General features: G+C 43.2%; 1 protein-coding gene across 1 annotated transcript; it reads right to left on the reverse strand.

Annotated features, from left to right (window-relative positions):
* Nucleotides 1-1,851: 1,851 nt before the first annotated feature.
* On the reverse strand, nucleotides 1,852-10,139 carry Med28 (mediator complex subunit 28). Its single transcript, XM_052198914.1, has 4 exons — nucleotides 9,949-10,139; nucleotides 7,740-7,806; nucleotides 6,791-6,903; nucleotides 1,852-3,177 (listed from the first exon to the last, which is right to left on the reverse strand). The coding sequence occupies exons 1-4, from the start codon at nucleotides 10,105-10,107 to the stop codon at nucleotides 2,980-2,982; spliced, it is 537 nt and encodes a 178-aa protein (XP_052054874.1). The 5' UTR covers nucleotides 10,108-10,139; the 3' UTR covers nucleotides 1,852-2,979.
* Between the last annotated feature and the right edge of the window lie 13,890 nt (nucleotides 10,140-24,029).

Raw genomic sequence — 24,029 nt, forward strand, 5'->3', positions numbered from 1 at the left:
TTAGGTGAGTTCCAGATGGTTGTGCTTTTTTTGATCTGGGCATTTCTCGGCATTCTTGGTAAGGTGCAACATAAGACTGCTTTTCTGATCCTCTGCATTTTCTTGCTGCTGAGAGCAAATACCTGACAAGAACTCAAGGACGTTCATCGTGGTTCAGTCCAGCACAGGTGGGAAGGACTGAGCTGAAGCAGCTGCTCAGTGTGCAGATGGGAGGCAGAGTGAAGAATACTGATGCCTAGCTCACTCTGTATTCAGTATTGGACCTCAGCCCTCGGAAGGATGCTGCCCACATACATGGTGGGCTGACCCACCTCAACCAACATGAGAAGAAACTTCGAGACGTTTTATGAGGCCTGTCTCCTAGGTGGGATTAGATCCTGTCAGGTTGATAATATTAACCATCAGAGTGGGTAAAGGTCACAGTCACTCATCTCATCCAGCAGGATGTCTGGTGATTTGAATGACATGGTGACTTGGTTTTGGGAGTATTATGTGCCAATAAGACTATTAAGTGACTTGTCTCACCTCACCATCATTTTAGGTGACTCTGAAGTTTGGTGTTCTGAGCTTGTTTACCTCAGCAGAGGAACAGGGCTGGGTCAGCTTCTGGACACTGGCAGGTCTGTGCTATCTGTGCAGGATAGTTCCAAAGAGTGGACTAGGGTGATTGACTGCTCCTGTCCAGACTATCCACTAGAGGAGTCCAGAAACAGACCTGACTGTAGCACCCATGCTGGGCTAACTAATACCCAGGACTGGCACAACCAATGTTAGTTTCTGGAACTATATCTTTCATACAACAGCACTTTAGAAAACAAAGCTGAGTAGGAGTCTTCAGCTAAAAACCAACAGTCACAGATGCCAACAGTTAAAGAAGCTAAGTTCACATATAGAAGATAAGGACGTGAACAGCCATCCCATCTGTTGCCAAAGATCATCACAAGCACAACTGTAGGAGACAAATACAGTTGTGAAGGAAGGAGCAGAGTAGAGACTGAATAAGGAGCTGGAAAAGATCAAGGGAACTGTTTAATCTTGGTGAGGTGCACTGAAGGAGCCCAGGACAGACAGCTGCAAGTGGCAGAAATCACCATAGTGCTTAATCCTAGAGAAAGCAACTGGCATGGGGCCGTACATGAAGCAAGGCCTGTCTTACTCAGGTTACCCTAACCCTAACCCAACTGAAACAAGCAAACTTCCCTGAATCTGTTAGGTTACATATAGGAGCAGCAAGCCAACAGGAACCCCTGAAAGACACACAGCTTGGAATTTGTGTGTTCAACAGCCAGTGAAGTGCCACTTAGGAGGAAGGAGCTGGAGCTGGGAGTCAGCTCTGTAAGTAAAGTGTGCGTGTGTGCACATGTGTGACTGAAGACCTGAGCTCATGCGTGTGTGTGTGTGTGTGTGTACCCCTGAGCTCATGCATTTGTACCAGGATAAAAAGCTGAGTAGAGCAGCTTGATCCTAGGGCTAGGAAGTAAGAGAGGCAGGAGATCACTGCGGCCTGCCAGCTACTGCCAGCTAGTCTTGGCCAGTAAACAAAGCCAAATCCAGTGAGAAACTGTGTCTCCAAAGGTAATGTGAAATAGCTACCACCTGGTTCTCTAGTCTACCAGAAGTGGATCTTTGACCTTCACAAAACACATGTACTCCTCTCCAAACATGTTCACAGATATACTATACACACACAAACTGACAATATGGGAAAATTATTTTAACCTGTTGAATTCAATTTTTTAAAAAAATGACAGTAACTTGTATATAAACTAACTTAAAAATATTTTCACTAAGCACAAAGATGATTTCCATATTTTCACCATCCTCTTTATTATTAAAAAAAAAAAAACCTGCCAAAATGTAACCAGTTTATTTAGGTTTTAGTTAAGAGATCCAAAAACGGCCAAGCTGCCCATCAGTACTTCAGAAAATGCACAGGTTTTAGGTTTTTTGTTTGGTTGGGTTTTTTTTTTTTATCTGGAGGTTGAGGGTAGATGGGGCAGATCTCATGTAACCTACAACAGTTTCAAACTTGCTATGCAGCTGAAGATGAGATTAAACTTTGAGCCTCCTTCTTCTACTTCCCAAATGCTGGATTACAAGCATGCCAACATGCCAGCCTAAATTTTTCAACACTGTTTAATTTACATATTCTAATTAAGGGGACTAGATGGCCTCAGGCTGGTTTTAATTGGTCTGGGCACTAAATATCATACAATCAAGCATACACATGAAAATAGTCAAGATCTTACATAATCAAGGAATTTTCTAACTGGCATACAACATAGCAACATAGTCACAATTCACAAAGCATATATAGAATTTAAGAAAGTCGGCAAAGTTAAAAACAAAACAAAACAAAACAAAACACTGTGCCTGGGATGCAGCCAAGGGGCATTCTGAAACTTCAGGGACCTGTGAAATGCACACGCCTTGTGCCACCCGGAAGCACCACACCGGAAGCACCACACCGCAGGCCAGATTCCTCAGGAGGCAGCACACAGTTCTGGAACAGCACATTTGCATGTGTCTCCACTCCCACTAGTCATTATTAAGGCTGAGAGCCAAACTCCATATCCCCTAGCTTCTCAAACTATTAAACACTTTTTTCCTTCAGGTTTTTCACCAAATTCAAAGCTTAAGAAAAAAAGGGAGATGAAGTCACAAAATGTTGTCATAACAAATGGCAAAGGCCAAGTAAGAATGTATGTGATGATCCTAACAGTCTAAAACAAAAAACAAAACCCATCTTTACCAAAGATACAGACATTTTATAAAGTATTCAGGAATTTAGAGTACTAGAGGAACTGAGGCAGGGGATCAGAGGTTAAAGGCTGGTCCAGGCTTCATACTGAAACCCTACCTTATAAATAGGGACATAAACTAACACCAGCTCATTATCCAACAGAGTCCTCCCAACATGCTAGGTCGGTAGAAAAGATGTCTGGCAAGACTGCAAGGCTGCACCACAGGCCAGAGTGCTCAGGTCTGCTTCAGAGGTGCAGGAATGTTGGCAGATGCCTGCTCGAGGTAGGCCAAGGATCCCTGAGGCATGTCAGCTGGCTTCTTGTGCTGCACGTTGATGTCCTCCAGCACCTGCTGCCAATGCCTCAGCTTTGTCAAGTGCTTCTGGACCAGCGCGTCTTTCCGCTGCAGTTCACTCCTTAGTTCTGAGACATCCTACAGACCAAATGAAAAGGGGGAGAAACAAAGTGATGAGGCCAGTCACCTCACCCGAGAGTACATGAATAAAGTCACAGGTCTGTAAGCTCAGCTACTTTGAAGGCTGGGGCAGAATCAGTTTTTTGTGATTTATGGCCAGTGAGTTCAATAATAGCTTGGGTAATGCAGTGAGACCTTGTCTCAAAAAAGAAACAGGAAGAAGAGTAGGAAGAAAAAGGGGAAGAGATATATAGTTCAAAGAGTATTTGCCTAGTTATGCTGAAATGGCATTTAAAAAAGCAGCACTAAGAAGCAAAATCAAAACAAGGGAACCCACCAAAGCTTTAAAAGCTCATCGCTCTTTGGGCTCTACTATTTGAAAGCAATTCTTTGTTGTTTTGTTATGTTTTTCCAGACAGGGTTCTCTGTGTAGTCCTGGCTGTCCTGGAAATCAGAGATCCACCTGCCTCTGCCTCTGCCTCCACGGTATTGGAATTAAATGTGTTAATTAATCAAAAATGTGTTAATTAATTAAAAATGTGTTAATTAGCTGCCACCACTGCCATCACTACCACCTGGCAAAAGCAACTCTTCCAATGAGAGATGTCTGCCTAACATAAGAATTTTAGTATTTAATGGTTTTTCTTTTAATAAGAAAAAACACAAGTCTAAGATTAGAAATCACTTCAGAACATCTAAAAGACCACTAGTGAAAATACCAAACACTGAAAACATGAAACAGGTGTTAACAGCTGTCTGTAAGGATCCACACTACTATTCTACAACTTCAGATTATAAAATATTAAAAAATTACTTCTTAGCCAGGCGGTGGTGGCACATGCCTTTAATCCCAGCACTTAGGAGGCAAAGGCAGGCGAATTTCTGAGTTCGAGGTCTGCCTGGTCTACAGACTGAGTTCCAGGACAGCCAGGGCAATACAGAAAAACCGTGCCTCAAAATTCAAAAAAAAAAAAAAAAAAGTACATCTTTTTTCAAAAGCTTAATATGAACAGTGATGATAAACGGTTTATTGAAATTTGGCTTTGGGTCTGTCTGGAGAAATGGCTCAGTGGTTAAGAGCACTTGGTTGCTCTTGCAGAGGACCTGGGTTCAGTTCCCAGTACCCACAAATCAGCTCACAACCACCTATAACTCCTGTTCCAGAGGAACAAATGTGTTCTTCTAGCATGTGTAGGCATGGTGGTACACATACTAACAACTGTGGGACAAAACACTTACACATAAAACAAGCAAAACTTTTAATAGTAGCCCTAACCATTTCCATATCGTTGGGGTATTCACATTAAGAAATGACTTGGCGTAACAGGGTATAAAGACTATGATCTTACTATTACTGTTCTCAACAGCTGGTTTCCTGGCTGAAAAGACCCTCACTGATGAACTATTGAGGGAAACCTGTTTATTTCAAAAGCTACCAAAATCCATTACTCAGTTTTGCTTTTCTCAGTGGAGTGTCACTGGCTTGGAGCTGGGAGTTCAGTCGGCTATACTGGGGTGGCAGGAATTACCTAATACCATTAAAACTTCCTACTTCTCATTGCAACTCATTTCCAAATACCCTAGTTTAAAGCAATTGAGAAAAGCCTTTTTGATGAACCTTGACTAGAAAAATGGCGGAAGCCATGCTAACACCTCTGGAAATGCCATGAGTGTTTCCCACACAGAGCTCCTTATGGCAAGGCCCCTGGAGAGCCCCGTCCACTTAGCAAGGACTTTTGGAAATAATATTGCAAAGGTCCATACCAATCTTAGGGAGACTTAGGGAGAATGTCTGGGTTTTGCTCTTACTCTTTCCGTAATTTTTAGTTTCATTTTCACTATATTAGTCATGATTATAGCTGCATTTATGATGAACCTGGAGGTTTTTTTCTTCTTTGGAGGCAGGGTTTCTCTGTGTAGCCCTGGCTGTTCTGGAACTCACTCTGTAGACCAGGCTGGTCTCATACTCAAAAATCTACCTGCCAGCCAGGTGGTGGTGGTGCACCCCTTTAATCCCAGCACTTGGGAGGCAGAGGCAGGCGGATTTGTGAGTTCGAGGCCAGCCTGGTCTACAGAGTGAGTTCCAGGACAGCCAGGGCTATACAGAGAAACCCTGTCTGGGGGAGTGGGGGGGGGGGGGGGGACAAAGAAAGAAATCCACCTGCCTCTGCCTCCCAAGTGCCTTGAAACACAGAAACCAGTTCTCCTGGCTGGCCCCAGTGCTTCTACAGTCATCCTGAATAAGTAGGAGGAACTCACTAAGGTTAATGATTCTTGTTTACTTAACTAATCTAAAAAAGAGCTAACTATATTCCAAGAATTTAGAAGATAATGTCTTAAAATAAGGCACTAAGAACCTATCAAACATATAAAGAAAGAACAAAGGGCAGAAAAGCCAGACATCCTTCCAATGCCAGAAAAAATCAACATAGAATCTAAATCTCTCATTCCCCTTGGAGGCAAATAGTACATGTAGAATCTGCCAAGAAAAATAGAAACCTGGCCCCAACAGTTTTAAGATTTAGATATTAATCATTACCTTTCTGAGAATGTATGAAGGACTACATCTACTGTTCACACCAAATGGTATATAAGCCATAAAATTAGACTTACACTTGAAAAATATTATTTTAGGCAGGGTAGCACCCTCTCTGATGATTACAAAAATAAAAAAGCAACATACTGTTAAAGATTAATCATTTTTTAAACTGCATGTTTGCTACCAGTCTAGGTTCAGTCCTAATAAGAGACAGATATAATCATTTGGCTTACAATATAAATGTATGCACAGACATGAAGTCCAAGTTAATGCTCAGATATGAGTTAAAGGTCACTTAACGACAATGTGGGAGTGGGAGGAGGAAAAGAAACCAAGATGGGTAAGTGTCACTGATGCCTGGGAAGGAGTCAAGAGAAATGATTGAAACTGCTCATGCTTGAATGCTCTGCTGCTTTATAAGTAGAGGGCTCAAGCTAGTCAGAGCCATCTGTTTGAAAAACAAATGGTGGTCACACTCGCTTTTGCTGACTCCACACACCTGCCCTTCAGACCAGAACCCTGCTGGAGCTGAACTCCAGAAATTTCCTTCCTTCCTTTTTTTTTTTTTTCTTAAGAAATAGAATCTCACAATATAGCCCTGGCCTGGAACTTGCTGTGTAACCCAGACTGGCTTTGAACTTAAAGAGGCCTGCCTGCCTCTGCCTCCTGAGAACTGGGATTAAAGACACGCACCACTACATCTGGCTGCAATATTTACTTTTTATTCCGGTAACAGATCATTTCCTATGCGCAAGGTACCAAGGAAAACAATTTGAGAACATAGTTATAGTTCCTGTCCAAATTAACTTTTACTCTATACTGGTTTTCTAACTTCTCAGGAGGCAAAGCCTGCTCTTTAAGAAAACTTTTCCAAGAAAACCAGTGTGTGAGATGAGTAGGCAAGGCTGTCTGCAGCTCCGCTCCCACGCCAATCATCTCCCTGTGTGTCCAGGCTGTCATAAATGCTGGCACCCTCATCAGACCTATGCAGACCTCCTACAACTCACAGGAGCGGGTACATCTTGTGAACACACAATGGAATCCAAATGACATTTGTCCTCCTTAAAAGCTGGGGGAAAGTCAAATTCGTACCTCTTTGATAACTTGATCTGGTTTCTGGACAGACAACTGCAGCCTTTTTTGTAGGAAAAAACATTCTGTCTGTCTTGCAATGTCCAAAAACTTCTGGATACACTGATCAACACCTTAAGAGAGAGAGGAAAAAAGAAACTCCAAAAGTTTATATGTACACAATACACACACACACACACACACACACACACACACAGACACATGTATACCCCCACTAAATGAATAATTAAAATATTAAAACAGCACTTTCTCTTAGACATGATTTGGGATTTTAATCTGGATGACAGCAATAATAACCATCTTCAAGTTTCCATATGTAAATCTAGCATGAAATAGCAGGTAATTCATTTTTTCCCCAGGTCAGAGACCTTACACAACACAGAAGTTAAGTCTTGCAAAGAACACAATCCAGACTTATTTTTCTAAAATAAGGATAATTTCCACAATAAAAAGTTATCCTAACCCTAACCCTGGATACACTTAAGAATATGCATAACAGGGTGGGTTGTGCTATACTCCCTTAATCCCAGCACTCTAGAGGCAGAGAGAGGCTGCAGATCTCTATGAGTTTGAGGACAGCCTGTTTTACAGAGTGAGTTCCAGGACAGTCAAGTCTACACAGAGAAACCCTGTCTTGAAAAATCAAAAAAAGAGTATGCATAACAGACTTACATTTCTGTCACAGCTAGTGAAAAAAAAAAAGTGAGGGTTTTAAAATAAGCAGTGTTCATTGGTTTTACATAGTATTATCATATGAAAAGCTCATTTTTTGTGGTTTATAAGGACTCAGAAAACATGTCAGCTAGTGAACCAAGCAGAGAGCCAATTACTTATGGGGACTCTGTACCCATCTTACTCCCTGGAAACAACCCAGATACATGCAGGGCTAAACACATAGATGTAATCTTGCTGATGACAAGAACACAGTGTGCAAAGAGGGAAATCTTACCAGTTCGAATTTCTTCCTGATCAGTCCCATTAACATAATCCTGACTCACCAGGGAAGCAAAGCAAGCCTGAGTGAGCAAAACACAAAAATAGGTTATGTACACAATCTTAATATATATAAAAAAACAGGAAGTAGCTTCTCCTGAGACCAGTCAGTAAGTGGACACTTTTTGCATCTATACTTGGGCCAGTGTAGATACCCGGTAAAGCAAATCTCAGCTGCCCTGGCCCCTGAGACACGGGCATTTGCTGGCGTCAGCACATGGTCTCATTCCCACCACCTGCCTCTTGCTCACTGTCGCATTCCACACCTGGAGACCTTCCAAGCCCATCATGGCCACGCCACTCTGGCTGACCCTTACATGAATTGTATCTATTACTATCTCAAGATGCCTGTCTCCTCTTTCTAAATGGTAACTCCTGTTCCTGCTCTACAGTGGAGCTTGCAAGCTTTCCGCAGAAGTAACTGATGTTATTATCCATTCTTTTCAGCCACTGTTATTTGTCTTCTACCAACGGCTCTGCCTGTGTGGTTCAGCACTACATCCTAAGTAACGGTGTCTGGATAATAAATGGTTAGTGTCACACGGATAATCAAATCCTAAAGAGGGAGTTTAGAACGGGTGCAAACTGAGCCTTACATGTGACTGTGCCACCGGGGCACACGCAGCCCTCAGACAAGAGAGCTGAAAGAGCACGATGGCAGCTGACAGAGGAGGACAGGCTGCAACCAAGACCCTGACAGCAATGAGCAAGCACGGAAAACAAAACACAGACACAGATCCAAATTTAGGTTCCAAACACAAGTCAAAACTACACGCAAAGTTCCCTTCAGAAGCAATGAATCCTCCTGGCTAGCTCCAGATCTGATGTATAGAAACAGTGGCAAGGGTTCCCCACTCCTGTCACAGCTCAGCAAGCCGGACTGCCTATTCTGTAAAAGTCTTGTTGGATTTGGGGAGTATGAGCATGCTGTGCATATTTCGGGGAACCTATGGCCCACAGAGCTTGGGTGGCTTCGTCAAAGGCAGTAGGCCATGCGGACTTAAAAAGAAAAAACTTAACTTCAAGCCAGGCAGTGGGGGTGCACTTGTTTAATGCCAGCACTCAGGAGGCAGAGACAGTTATGTGTCCAAAGTCAGCCTGGTCTACAGAGCTTGTTCCACAACAGTCAAGGCTACACTGAGAACTTGTCTAGGAACACAAAACAAAAGCAAACAAAACAAACAAAACAAACAAAAACTAACTTCAGAAACTTTAGCTCCTGGTGTACCTCCTCCCAGCCCCCCTTAGTCTTTGAAAATCATTTAAAGCATGGGCCTTTATCAACAGTCAGTCTTATGGAGGTAAAAACAATGCATGCCGTTCTATTAAAAGACTAGAATTTTAGGGCTGGTGAGATGGCTAATCCGGTAATGATGTTTGTGCCACCACACCTGAGTTCCATCCTTTGCATTCACATGGTGGATGTAGAGAAGTGACTTCTGCAAATTGCCCCTTTGACCTCAAGTTCGTAATAAAATAAATACAATTTATTTTTTGAAAGTATGTGCTTTTCACAAGTATGACTAGGCCAGCTTTTGCCCAGAAAGGCAGAATACCAGTGTTCACTTGCGTAAACCAACGCCGACTTTGGGCAAGTTACTTCTGAGGTCTTAAGTTTCTGCATCCAAGAGTGGATGAACCCAGACGTTCTACCAAAGTTTCCTCCTACAGTAAGAACTCAATTTATCCCAACAAAGAGCATAACGACTAGAAAGCGAAAGCCAGACACGTCAAGGGGTGGCACCCAAATAGAAAAACTAACAGGCAAACAGGGGCCCGGGGCCACTGGAAGGTCTACACAGAACACGGAGAAGAACAGGAAAAGCGGACAGTACGTGACTTGAAATCTCAGAGGAGCCGAGTGACCAGGCTCCGGGGAAGACCACATCCTACTTAGACCCACAGGGGTAAAGGCCGCCTGGGAAGCTAAAGAGCCCCACGGTTGATGGGAGTTGGGCGGACTTCAAGGCCACGGTCTCCAGAAATGTCGCGGTTGCGGGAGCAGACCTGAGACCACCGACCGTGGGCGATACCCAAACTACGGCAAGCGACTCCCATTCTCCGGTCCCCCGCATCCACTAAGCGCCGGGACCGAGAAAGAAGTTAACCTGCGGCCTCCCGCACGCGAGTGAGGGCTGCACAAACACGCCCACATCTCGGCTTACCTCGAATGACGACTCCAACTCGTCCACCAGAGTGCTGTTAGATGGTCTCGAGGCCCCAGGGGCTGCTTGCAGAAGCGATGCCTGGCCTGGGAGCCCGGGCGGCGGCGGCGGAGGGCCTGGAGGCTGACCGGTAAACATCCCTCCCAGGGACGCCGCCATGTCTGCAATGGCGGGCTTCCGGAAACGCCACCGGGTCTGTGTGCGCAGGCGCAGGCAGTCTGATCACGTGGCAGGCGTGGTCACGAGACCGGCAGATCAAGGACAGAAAGGTTTTGCCAGCATCTTTGTTTCTGTGCGGCCTTTCCGGTTCATAGCCACCTGGTTTACTCTTTATTGATAAGTACTAAAGGCTTGGACTGGTTTAAACCAGTCCCTTGCAGGGACTGAACCTGTGCGCGGGCTTCCCCGCCACTATCCAAGTCCCTGGGCTCCTAAACACCTTAGCAGAGTCTTTGCTGCGCCCCCTTAGTAAAATGAGGAGTCATCAGTTTATTGTGTGGTGATTGAGGGCTTGCGATGTACCAAATGCCAATCTAGTCACTTGTTACAGCTGGAACAATACAAGTTTTTTCTTAATTCTGGTGTCCCGTTACTAAAAGAGTGACATCCTGGGGCTGGTTCAAATCCCAGGGACCACATGGTGGCTCACAACCATCCAATCTGACTCCCTCTTCTGGAGTGTCTGAAGACAGCTACAGTGCACTTACATATTATAAATAAATAAATTCTTTTTTTTTTTAAGTGACATCTTGCTGGCCAGTGGTGGTGTATGTCTTTAATCCCAGCACTTGGGAGACAGAGGCAGGCAGATTTCTGAGTTCCAGGCCAGCCTGATCTACAGAGTGAGTTCACAGGACAGTCAGGGCTAAGAGTGACATCCTGACCTGAAGGCTACCAGTGTTCCTGGCGCTTTTCTAAGCGTATATGATAACACCAGAGGGAAAGTGACTGCATCTGGTTTAATAATGGCTTTAATGTTTTTTACCTGTTCCCTAATTCAGAAGCCAAATAGCTTTTTTTTAAAGTTTAATTTTACATCACTTAAAGGAAAATTATCAGCGGAGGATCCCCCAAAACCAAGTTTTCGGCCGAAAGGATATTTATTTGCCCCAGACAGACAGAGGGTAGGGGATAAGAGACAGGAGATAGAGGATGAGGGGGAAGGGAAGAATGGGGGGCGGTATTTGTCACTGGGGGATAAAAGACTGTCTCTAGATATAGGCAGATGTGGCACATAGGAAAATGGAAGTTTATAAAGGTATAAGGGGAAACTGCTAGAATGATGTGTTCAGTTTTAAGTGGACGTGTTAATTAGGTGAGCTAACGGAGAGGGTTTTTTTTAAGACTTTATTTTATATATATGAGTACACTGTATGTAACTTAAGACACACCAGAAGAGGGTATTGGATCCTATTACAGATGCTTGTGAGCCACCATGTTGCTGGGAATTGAACTCAGGACCTCTGGAAGAGCAGTCAGTACTCTTATCCTCTGAGCCATCTCTCCAGTCCCACGGGGACTTTTGATTGCTGGACTTCAATATTTTGATATCTGCACCTTGGTAGTCAGCCTCAGGAAGAGGAAGTGGCCAAATAAGGGAACACACCTTGGTGGCTAGCTTTAGGACCATAATCTAACATTCTTAGCAAGGCAGAGGAAATGGAGGAGAGCAAGGCTTGCCAGAGCCGTGCTCAAGTGGGCTAGTGTCCCTTCAACTTAACTGAGTCCTTCCAGTTTCCAGTTAGATACTGTTTAATAATCTAGACATAGCAGTAAATACCACAAATAGGACAAAAAACATAAATACATAAAATATTATTTGTAGAGGTAAATAATGAGGAAAAATGCTTGGAAGTGGACAGCTAAGTACTCTTTGGTGTGTGATTGAGGAGATCTCTAAAGAGATCTCAGTTGGAATGGAAATTTAAATACAAGACCTTTCTAGACAAAAAAAAAAAAACAAAAAAAAAAAAAAAAAAAACCTAAAGAAATACTTTTCCTGGTTAGTCAGGTTTTATCTATATGTCCAGCATCCAGAACTCTGTCTGGCAAATACAGAGAAACACGTGTTGATTGAAGAAATAAGCACAGACGCTTGGGCAGATGGCTGAGTTCCAGGCTGGGAAGGCTGCATCTCAGCATGGGATTGGCCAAGCTGCAGTGGGCCCATGGCAGATGTAAGCTGAACCAACAAAGATGGCAGTGCTGCTGGCACAAGCTGTGCAGGCAGTTTCCTGAGTCTGACACGTAACTAGTTTATCTCAACCGTGCTCTGAGCACAGATGAGGAGGTGCTGGAATTATGTGTATGTGAGGTGGATACCATCAGAATTGTTCACATTCATTCTGGCGTCATCTGGCAATGTGTGACAAGAGAAAGGACCAGTAAATATTTCTTCAGAACAGTCACCTGTTGCAGGATATTTGATCACACTGTGAACCCTGAGATTGTGCTTCTAGTTGTTTTGTGGCTCAGCCTGAGCCCATACCTTTAATCCCTTTGACTGGAATACAGACATGCTCTTAGGACACACCTTTTATCCTAAACAATGAAGGGAAAAATTTATAGAAGAAAGCACCCATGTTTAAAAGTGATGTCTAACTAAGAAGTAGACAAAGCGATGAATCAGAGAAAGATTTGACAGAATAAGATGTACCCAACTCTCATGCAAAGAGACAGGAAAGGGAAGATACTTAAGAGAACAGTGGAGAAAGGGGTGGGGGGGTTGTTTACCAGGAGAGTCTTACAGAGGTTGAAAAGAAAACAAGCTAGACTAGACACAGGTGAAGACACAATGATCCAGAGAATGAGAAGGAGCCAGAAGATTAGAACAGATTGCTAGAGTTAGTATTAGGTAAAACAGAACAGTTCCAGAAAGACTGAGAGAGAGAGAAGACTGAATGAATCAGTCAGCCTGGAGATGAGTTTGAACCAGAACAGCTGAGTTAAACCAACCAACGGAACTTAGAAAGAGCTAGAAAGGGTGACCCTTCTAAGCAGCAAATCTCAGAGGCTAAAAACACTCGAGGCCTAGGTAAGAGTGTACAGAGGCTAGAAGCCTCCAGGGTCTGCCTAGGTTAGCTGATGGAGGCAGTAGCCATTAAGACAACAGTTTCAGCAAACCACCAGGGGTCTGCCTGCACTCAGGACCTGAGCACATAGGCAGTTTGTCTACCAGCCAGCCTGTGTCCTACGTGGGGATCAGCAGAGGGAGTGACTCTCCACTGTCTTAGCTCCATGACAGGGCAGTTGGGGAGCACCTGGTTCACTGAGACAATCCAAGTATAACATTGCTTGGGGCAAGACTCAGCAGGGTTCCAAAGGCACAAAAGAGGAAGGCAGCACATCAGCAATCAGGGCCAGAGGAAACCCAAGCATCCAGGGTTGCGGAAATAGCCTTAAAGCTCCACAGGAGGTTGAAGCGCCAGCCAGTGACAACAAGACCATCTAACACCAGTGAGAACTAGAGGGCTAAAGGCAAACTTCGGAACCTTACTAACAGAAACCAAGGCATTATGGCAGCATCTGAACCGAATTCTCCAACAACAACAAGTCCTGGATACCCCAACACACCAGAAAAACAAGACTTGGATTTAAAAATCACTGGTCATGATGCAGTTACAGGAACACATGAAGGACATAAATAAATCTCTTAAAGAAATTCAGGAGAAAAATGATCAAAAGCTTGAAGTCCTTACAGGGGAAACACAAAAATTACTTAAAGAAATCCAGGAGAAAGAATATGGGTCAAAAGATAGTAGCCAATAAGGAAGAAATGCAAAAATCACTTAAAGAAATACAGGAGAACTTTGGTCAACAGGCAGAAGTCATGAAAGAGGAAACACAAAAATCTCTCAAAGAATTACAGGAAAACACAAACAAGCAAATGACAGAACTGAGCAAAAACATCCAGGATCTAAAATCAGAAGTAGAAACAACTATGAAATCTCAAAGGGAGACAACTTTGGAGATAGAAAACCTTGGGAAGAAATCAGGGACTTTAAATGCAAATAACAATAGAATACAAGAGATAGAAGAAAGAATCTCAGATGCCGAAGATACCATAGAAACCATGGACTCAACAGTCAAAGAAAATGCAAAATGCAAAAAGCTTGTAACCCAAAACATCCAGGAAATCCAGGACACAATGAGAAAGCCAAACCTAAGGATTATAGGCATTGATGAGAGTGAAGATTTACAACTTAAAGGACAAGCAAATATCTTCAACAAAATTATGGAAGAAAACTTCCCTAACCAAAAAAGAGAGATGTCCATGAATATACAAGAAGCCTACAGAACTCCAAACAGACTGGACCAGAATAGAAATACCTCCCGTCACATAGTTATCAAAACCCCAAATGTACTAAACAAAGAAAGAATACTAAAGGCAGTAAGAGAAAAAGGGAAAGTAACATATAAAGGAAGACCTATCAGAATTACAACAGACTTCACACCAGAGACCATAAAAGCTAGAAGATCCTGGGCAGAGCTCATGCAGACTCTAAGAGAACACAAACACCAGCCAAGACTACTATACCCAGCGAAACTCTCAATCACTATAGAGGGAGAAACCAAGATATTCCATGACAAAACCAAATTTACACCATATCTTTCCACAAACCCAGCCCTACAAAGGATAATAGGGGGAAAACACCAATACAAGGAGGGAAACTATACCCTGGAAAAAGCAGGATAATAACCTTCTTTCATCTAACCCAAAAGAAGATAACCACACAAGCATAAATTTAACATCAAAAATGATAGGAAGCAATAATTACTACTCCTTAATATCTCTTAACATCAATGGGCTCAATTCCCCAATAAAAAAACATAGACAAACAGACTGGACACTTAAACAGGACCCTACATTTTGCTGCATACAGGAAACACACCTCAGTGTCAAAAACAAAAACTACCTTAGAGTAAAAGGCTGGAAGACAATTCTACAGGCAAATGGTCTCAGGAAACAAGCTGGAGTTGCCATTCTAATATCAGATAAAATTGACTTTCAACCCAAAGTCATCAAAAGAGACTCTGAGGGACACTTCTTGCTGGTCAAAGGAAAAATACAACAAGAAGAACTCTCAATCCTGAACATCTATGCGCCAAATGCAAGGGCACCCTCATTCATAAAAGAAACTTTACTAAAGCTCAAAGCACACATTGCACCTAACACAATAATTGTGGGTGACTTCAATACTGCACTTTCCTCAATGGACCAATCAGGAAAACAGAAACTAAACAGGGAGACAGTGAAACTAATTGAAGTTTTGGACCAATTGGATTTAATTTTTCATCCCAAAACAAAAGAATATACCTTTTTTCTCAGCATCTCATGGTACCTTCTCCAAAATCAATCATATAACTGGTCACAAGACAGACCTCAACAATTATAAGAAGATCAAAATAATCCCATGCCTCTTATCAGATCACTATGGAGTAAAAGTGGTCTTAATAACAACAACAACAACAACAACAAAAAAAAAAACAGAAAGCCCACATACACATGGAAACTGAACAATATTCTACTCAATTATACCTTGGTCAAGGAAGAAATAAAGAAACCAAAGAATTTTTAGAATTTAACGAAAATGAAGGCACAACATACCCAAATTTATGGGACACGATGAAAGCAGTGCTAAGAGGAAAACTCATAGCTTTGAGTGCCTCCAAAAAGAGATTGGAGAGAGCATACACTAGAAGCTTAACGATACACCTGAAATCCCTGGAACATAAAGAAGCTAATTCACCCAGGAGGAGAAGAAGACAGGAAATCATCAAACGCAGGGCTGAAATCAATCAAGTAGAAACTTAGAGAACCATACAAAGAAGCAACAAAATGAGGAGCTGGTTCTTTGAAAAAACAACAAGATAGATAAACCTTTAGCCAGACTAACCAAAGGGTAGAGAGGCAGTATCCAAATTAACAAAATTAGAAATGAAAAAGGAGATATAACAACAGAAACTGAGGAAATTAAAAAAAAATATATCAGATCCTACTACAAAAGCCTATACTCAACACAACTGGAGAATCTGGAGGAAATGGACAATTTCCTAGACAGATACCAAATACCAAAATTAAATCAGGATCAAATAGATTATCTAAACAGACCCATAACTTCTAAAGAAATAGAAGGGGTCATAGAAAGTCTTCCAACCAAAAAAAGCATAGGACCAGATGGTTTTAGTGCGGAATTCTATCAGGCCTTCAAAGAAGACTTAACACCAATACTCTTCAAACTATTCCACCAAATAGAAACAGAAGGAACACTACATAACTCGTTCTACGAAGCCACAATTACGCTGATACCAAAACTACACAAAGATCCAACAAAGAAAGAGAATTTCAGGCCAATATCCCTTATGACTATTGATGCAAAAATACTCAATAAAATTCTTGCCCACCAAATACAAGAACACATCAAAAACGATCATCCACGATGATCAAGTAGGCTTCATCCCAGGGATGCAGGGATGGTTCAATATAAGGAAATCTATCAATGCTATCCACCACATAAACAAACTCAAAGAAAAAAGCCACATGATCATTTCATTAGATGCTGAAAAAGCATTTGACAAAATTCAGCATTCTTTCATGCTAAAAGTCTTGGAAAGAACAGGAATTCAAGGCCCATATCTAAACATAGTAAAAGCAATATACAGCAAACCGGTAGCCAACATCAAACTAAATGGAGAGAAAGTTGAAGCAATCCCACTGAAATCAGGGACTAGACAAGGCTGCCCCCTCTCTCCATATCTTTTCAATATAGTTCTTGAAGCTCTAGCTAGGGCAATTAGACAACATGAGGAGGTCAAAGGGATACAAATAGGAAAGGAAGAAGTCAAACTATCACTATTTGCAGATGATATGATAGTATACTTAAGTGACCCAAAAAAGTCTACCAGAGAACTCCTACAGCTGATAAACAACTTCAGCAAAGTGACTGGTTATAAAATCAACTCAAGCAAATCAGTAGCCTTTCTATACTCAAAGGATAAGCAGACTGAGAAAGAAATTAGGGAAATGACACCCTTCACAATAGCCACAAACAGCATAAAGTATCTTGGGGTGACTCTAACCAAACAAGTGAAAGATCTATACGACAAGAACTTCAGGTCTCTGAAGAAGGAAATCGAAGAAGACCTCAGAAAACGGAAAAATCTTCCATGCTCATGGATTGGCAGGATTAATATACTTAAAATGGCCATCTTGACAAATGCAATCTACAGATTCAATGCAATCCCCATCAAAATGCCAACTCAGTTCTTCATAGAGTTAGAAAGAGCAATTCTCAAATTCATCTGGAATAACAAAAAACCCAGGATAGCTAAAACTATTCTCAACAGTAAAAGAACTTCTGGGGGAATCAGTATCCCAGACCTCAAACATTACCACAGAGCAATAGTGATAAAAACTGGTATTGGTACAGTGACAGGCAAGTGGATCAATGAAATAGGATTGAAGACCCAGAAATGAACCCACATATCTATGGTCATTTGATCTTCAACAAAGGAGCTGAAAACATACAGTGGAAAAAAGATAGCCTTTTTAACAAATGGTGCTGGTTCAATTGAAGGTAAGCATGCAGAAGAATGCGAATTGATCCATTCTTATCTCCTTGTACTAAGCTCAACTCCAAGTGGATCAAGGACCTTCTCATAAAACCTGACACACTGAAACTAATAGAAAAGAAACTGGGGAAGACCCTTGAGGACATGGACACAGGGGAAATGTTTCTGAACAGAACACCAATAGCTTATGCTCTAAGATTGACAAATGGGACCTCATAAAATTACAAAGTTTCTGTAAGTCAAAGGACACTGTCAAAAGGACAAAACTTCAACCAACAGATTGGAAAAGGATCTTTACCAACCCTAAATCCAACAGAGGGCTAATATTTAATATATATAAAAAACTCAAGAAGGTAGACACCAGAGAACCAAATAACCCTATTAAAAAGTGGGGTACGGAGCTAAACAAAGAATTTTCCCATGAAGAACTTCAGATGGCTGAAAAGCACCTTAAGAAATGTTCAACATCATTAGTCATTAGGGAAATTCAAATCAAAAGAACCCTGAGATTTCACCTCACACCAGTCAGAATAGCTAAGGCTAAAAACTCAGGAGACAGCAGGTGTTGGCGAGGATGTGGAGAAAGAGGAACACTCCTCCACTGCTGGTGGGATTGCAAGATGGTACAACCACTTTGGCAATCAGTCTGGCAGTTCCTCAGAAAACTGGGCATGACACTTCTGGAGGACCCTGCTATACCTCTCCTGGGCATATACCCAGAGCATTCCCCGGCATGCAATAAGGACACATGTTCCACTATGTTCATAGCAGCCCTGTTTGTAATAACCAGAAGCTGGAAAGAACCCAGGTGTCCCTCAATGGAGCAATGGATACAAAAAATGTGGTATATTTACACAATGGAGTACTAATCGGCCATCAGAAACAATGAATTTATGAAATTCTTAGTCAAATGGATGGAGCTGGCAAACATCATACTAAGTGAGGCAACCCAGTCTCAAAAGATCAATCATGGTATGCACTCACTGATAAGTGGATATTAGCCTAGAAATGTGGAATACCCAAGACATAATCCACATATTAAATGATGTCCAAGAGGAACGGAGGAGTGGCCCCTGGTTCTGGAAGGACCCAGTGCAGCAGTATAGGGGAATACCAGAACAGGGTAGTGGGAAGGGGTGGATGGGAAAATAGGAGGAGGGAAGAGGGCTTATGGGACTTTTGGGGAGTGGGAAGCCAGAAAAGGGGAAATCATTTGAAATATAAATAAAAATAAATCGAATTTAAAAAAAAGACAACAGTTTCATCATGTGAATAAAAGTTATTTTTACAGCCATCTGCAGCCTCAACAGATGCAGAACTGTTGCAGAACTGTTGACTAAACTAACACGTTGCCCTATGAGAGTTGTTGGCTGTTATTATTTCTATCATAAAACCACTTGGTCTTCCTATGTTAATGTGCCTACATAAGCCTGCAGTCTAGTAGCCTGATTCTGAGAAATAGAAACTTAGGTCTGATCTCCTTTTTGGGTTTTTGTTTGTTTGTTTGTTTGTTTTTTGTTGTTGTTGGTGGTGGTGGTGGTTTTTGGTTTTGGTTTTTTTTTTTTTTTTTTGGTTTTGGGTTTTGGGTTTTGGGTTTTTGGAGACAGGGTTTCTCTGTGTAGCCCTGGCTTTCCTGGAACTCACTCTGTAGACCAGGCTGACCTCGAACTCAGATATCTGTCTGTCTCTGCTTCCCAAATGCTGGGATTAAAGGTGTGCACCACCACCGCCAGGCTGGTCTGATCTCCTGATGTAGGGGTTGACTCTGAATCTAAGATCCTGTTCTTCAATCAGTTCTTGATCCATCAATAAAGACACCAGTGACCAATGACTGAGGATGGGGCGGGACACTTCGAGTTAAAAAGGAGGACACAGGAAGAATCAGGAGAGCAGGGAAAGAAGCTGGGAGTCGCTGTAGGAGGTAATGCCAACCAGCTGAGTGAGGGGTTTTGTTTTGTTTTGAGTGGTCAATGGCTACTCTACCCGATTATGCCTGGGGTGGCAGGAGAGGTTTAGCAGTGCCCAGTCATTTTAAGATTAACTGGTGCCTGTGTGTGTCTGCATGAGCGCCAAGGTTCACATTCCTTCCCACTGCAGAGTAATATCCTATGGTAATAAAGGTTTCTTTAACCATTTAGCTATTGTAGAACATTTGGGTTGTATCACAAATGAAGCTGCCACAAAAATTCTTGTATAAGGTTGTTTTTTTTCCCCAACAAAGTCCAACTGTGCGTTCTCCCCTCTGACTTTGTTTTTGAGACAGGGCCTCACTCTGCAGCCCAGGCAGACCTCTATCTAGCAGTCTTGCCTCTACCCACTGAGTGCTGAGATTACGGGTATACAGCATCATGCTGAAAGGAGTGAATTGACTTGAGCCAGGGTGGCTCCATGAGAGGCTAGAAACTAGCAGTTTGGGATGTTGCATGTAGCTTTTGCTACCCTGCCTAAGCTCTGGGAACAGGCCAAGATACCAGCCCTCACCCAGATTTTCTTGAATGCATGGCGCGTGAGGGCACACCAGTTAATCTTGGTATTTTTTTTGAGACAGGGTTTCTCTGTGTAGCCATGGCCATCCTGGGCCATTTTAGCGACTTCTGCAAGGTTGTGGAGGATTCAGGGCTGGTTGTTCATTCCAGTGAACTCATCACCTTTTGAAGGAATAAATGGCCCATCTTTAAAGTTGGCTATCCCAAGGAGAGGACCTTCCATCTCCCCATCATTAACCAGGTAACAGCTGTAGTTTATGAAGCCTCGGGTCACCTGGACCAGACCTATACACATGGCAGTATTTAGTGGAAAGACCCCCTGTTGGATGGAACTGTTTTTTGCTACAGGCTGCACCCTGGTGGTCAGCCTTGCCTCCTCCTTCAGATCTGAGGAGGCGCTTGCCCCCCTCTTATGTTGTGGCCACAGCTCCTGCTCAGCAGGTGCAGGCAAAAGAACAAGTTCCTGACTCAGCCCAGAGTCCACCTCATATGCTTGCTGGAGACACCCAGAGAAGTGACTCAGCTTCTCATCCAGCTGTCCTAACCACTACCCTACCTCTCAGGGCCACAGGACCCCCAGATCCCCTGGAGAGACAGTTTATGACCTATTTGCCTTTTTCCAGTAATGACCTGTATAACTGGAAGATGCAACCCCCTCCACCCCCCCCACCCCCATTTTCAGAAGACCATCATCAGCTCTTCAGCTCTTCTAGCCTCAGCCATGCTGACTCACTAGCCCACCTGGGATGACTATCAGTAACTGCTGCAGAACCTCTTCACCACAGAGAGGGAGAGGATCGTGGTTGCTACCCAGAAACCGGTTCTGGGGGAAACAGGACCCCCACCTGAGTTCAGGCTGATATTGATGCGGCCTTTCCCTTGATTCCACCTAGGTTTGGATTCCAACCCTGCTGGAGGTAAGGGGAGACATTGGGCCTACCACAGATTCTAATGGGGTGCCTCTGAGAAGCTTCCAGGCAGCCTACAAATTTATCCAAGATAAGCGATGTTATCCAAGGAAAGGATGAGAGCCCTAGGTTTCTAAAAAGACACACAGAGGTCTATAGAACATATACCCCCTTTTTAATCCTAAAGCTAAAGGAAAACCAACCATAGGTAAACATGGCTTTTGTTAATGAGACAGCCCCTGACATTCAGTGAAAACTATTAACACTCGGAGGGGGTTAAAGGTAAACAGTTGACAGAGCTGGTAGCTATAGCAGAAAAAGTCTACAATAAGAAAACCCCCAGGAGCGACAAAATGGAGGAGTGAGGAAAATATTAGCTGTCGCCAACCAAGACTGCAAGGAAAGCAGGGGACTGAGAGATAAGACTCAGAGAAAAGGTAAGCAGCATATAGCTGGAAGGGAATCCCAGGCCGAAGTGACACTGGAGAGACAAATGTGCCTACTGCAAAGAAATAGGCCATTAGGATAATAAATGCCCCAACAGAAAACCCAAAGTCCTGGAATAAGCAGAAGTCAGTGACTTAAGGGTGGCAGGGCTCACCGCACTCCACCCTGGGTAACCCTGAAAGGGAAGGGGAAACCAATAGATTTTCTGATGGACTCTGGTGCACAACATTCCATTTTAAAACAACCACTAGGGCCACTGTCAGAATGACAGGTTGGGTACAAAGGACAAGGGGCACTAAGCCCTATGCATGGGCCACTGGGGGAAAGGTACACTTGGGAGTGGGCCAAGAACTCACTCTTGTGATCATTCCTCTGCTGGGGTTCTGCAGTAGTTACTGATAGCAGGTGGGCTAGTGATCTCCTCACCAAAATGAGAGCCGAAATCCATTTTGGCCCAGATGTAGCGGAAGTGCTGGATACGAATGGCTCTATTATGTTTTGACTCTGGCCCTAGAGGAATACAATTGTTCCCTCAGCCAACATCCTCACCAAGCCCATTGCTCCAGTTTCCTGACAGACAGAAATTCAATCAGACTAGCCCATCAAAGGGCCCCAATCATAATTCAATTAAAGGTTGGGGCTATCCCAGTTCACATCAGACAATATCCAATGTCAAGAGAGGCCCACTGGGGATAACCCCACACATCAAGCAGCTCTAGGAAACTGGGATCCTGATCCCTTGTCAATCAGCATGAAACTCCTACCTCCTTCCAGTCAAAAAGCCTCATTGCTGTGAGTACTGAGCCATGCAGGACTCGAGGGAAGTCAGTAAGTGGATAAAGGATAGTCATCCCCCAATTCCAACCCCTTACATCTTGCTGAACAGCTTCCCCAGCCTGAGGACACCACACACACTGTGCTCTACCTGAAGGATGGTTTCTTGAGTCTGCCTCTGGCACCAAAGCCACCATTAACCTGTTCCTGGAAATCACAACTCTTCCAAGAAAACATCAACAAATTACTTAGTTGTCAGAACATGATCCAGGAATGGAATTGTGTGAGGAGAATTCTAAGTGCTTGTGAGAACACTCCAAGAAAACTAGAGTCTTGCGATCTTAAGTCTAAAACACAGAGGTTTTCTTGGAAATGTGTTTTCGTGCCCCTCCCTAGTGTAGTGGATAAGAGGGAACTCACTTCAGATTACTCATTGCTTGCTGTTGTTAATTAAATGTTTAGACTATCCTTTACATTCCTCTGTGGAAACATGTGACTTATCCTTGTGATTGTGAACAGCTTGAACTCATGAGAACCTTTACTCACATGACTCCTCTTAACCCTCAGTATAAATTGTCTGAGACTCTGAATAAAGTTTGCTAGCTATTGCCTGAGACTTTAGTCAGCCTCATATTCTCCCAAGTCCTACTGCCTCTAAAGTGGTGACACTTAGTGACATATCTTTTTTCTTTTTTTCTTCTTTGCAAATCTAATACCCAATTAGTCTAACCACGATGTAAGTCAACAAAGAGCACATCAATGTTTTTCTCGTGGATGCATCCAGAGTAAAAAGCTCTTGTTTTGCTAACTCTGTTTCTTCATTCGTAAAACAGGAGAGCACAGTCTTGGGAAGACTACTGTGCGACAACTTCTCTGTAATGGTGTACACTATAGCAATGTGCAGTGTAGTCAGCTCCACAGCCTGATATAGACTAATTTAACGCAATGTAACCTTTAAAGCAAGTTATTGGCTGGAGAGATGGCTTAATGATTAAGAGCATGCCCTACATTTCTTGAAGGCCTGAGTTCACACTCCGGTACCCACTAGATGGCTCACAACCACCATCTGCACTCACTTGCACTATTAGGAAAATAAATTAATCCACTCATGGTTATAGGCAAGACCAGTGAACTGGGCAGGGGGACACAAAGGTATGGGTTAGATTCAGTAGGATTTTTACTTCACCTAAATCTTGACAAGTTAAAGAAAATAAAAACACAAAAGCCAAACTATCCACACAGAGGACGAAAGCATATTTAAGAACCAGTAGACTCTGTGTATTGAGCGGAAACTGCAAATGAAACACCTGCAGCTTTTGAAGTCAAACTCGGAGACTGAGAGCTAAGCTAGACGAGTTAAAGCTGATGAGATGCTGCCGTGGGATATAACCACCCCAAAGAAACGCCTGCCGTTGGGGACAAAGTTCCTAGCCTCCCGGCTCAGAGAGCGGAGAGAGTCCTGTCTTTCTAACTTAAAAGATAACACTCTGCAGTGGGAACAGTCAGCCTCTTCAGGCATTCTGCCGGCCGGGCGCTCTCCTCACAAGAGTCGGCCTCTGGATGCCCTGGCAAAGAACAAGGTGTGAAGCTTGTGAGTAATGAGGCCAACACTGAGGCCTGAACACTCCCAGCTCTCCAGGTTAACTGCTGAATCAAGGTTCCTAGCAGAAGGAAACTACAGTTAGGAAAAGGGGCTCGTGAGAGATCACATGCCATCATGTATGTATGTGTCCTCAAAACTAACCCCAGGGATGCAGCGCCCGGAGAGGCAGGCAGCAGGACTGAGGTGCTGTGCTACAGGGCTTGCTGACAAGCATCTTTATGCAGGGAACACCCTTTTGGAGCATTTGCACATAAGGGACACCCCAGTTGAGCATTTGCCAGTGCTAAGACC

The sequence above is a fragment of the Apodemus sylvaticus genome, chromosome 11 (genome assembly GCF_947179515.1).
Source record: "Apodemus sylvaticus chromosome 11, mApoSyl1.1, whole genome shotgun sequence".
In the NCBI taxonomy this organism is placed as follows: domain Eukaryota; kingdom Metazoa; phylum Chordata; class Mammalia; order Rodentia; family Muridae; genus Apodemus; species Apodemus sylvaticus.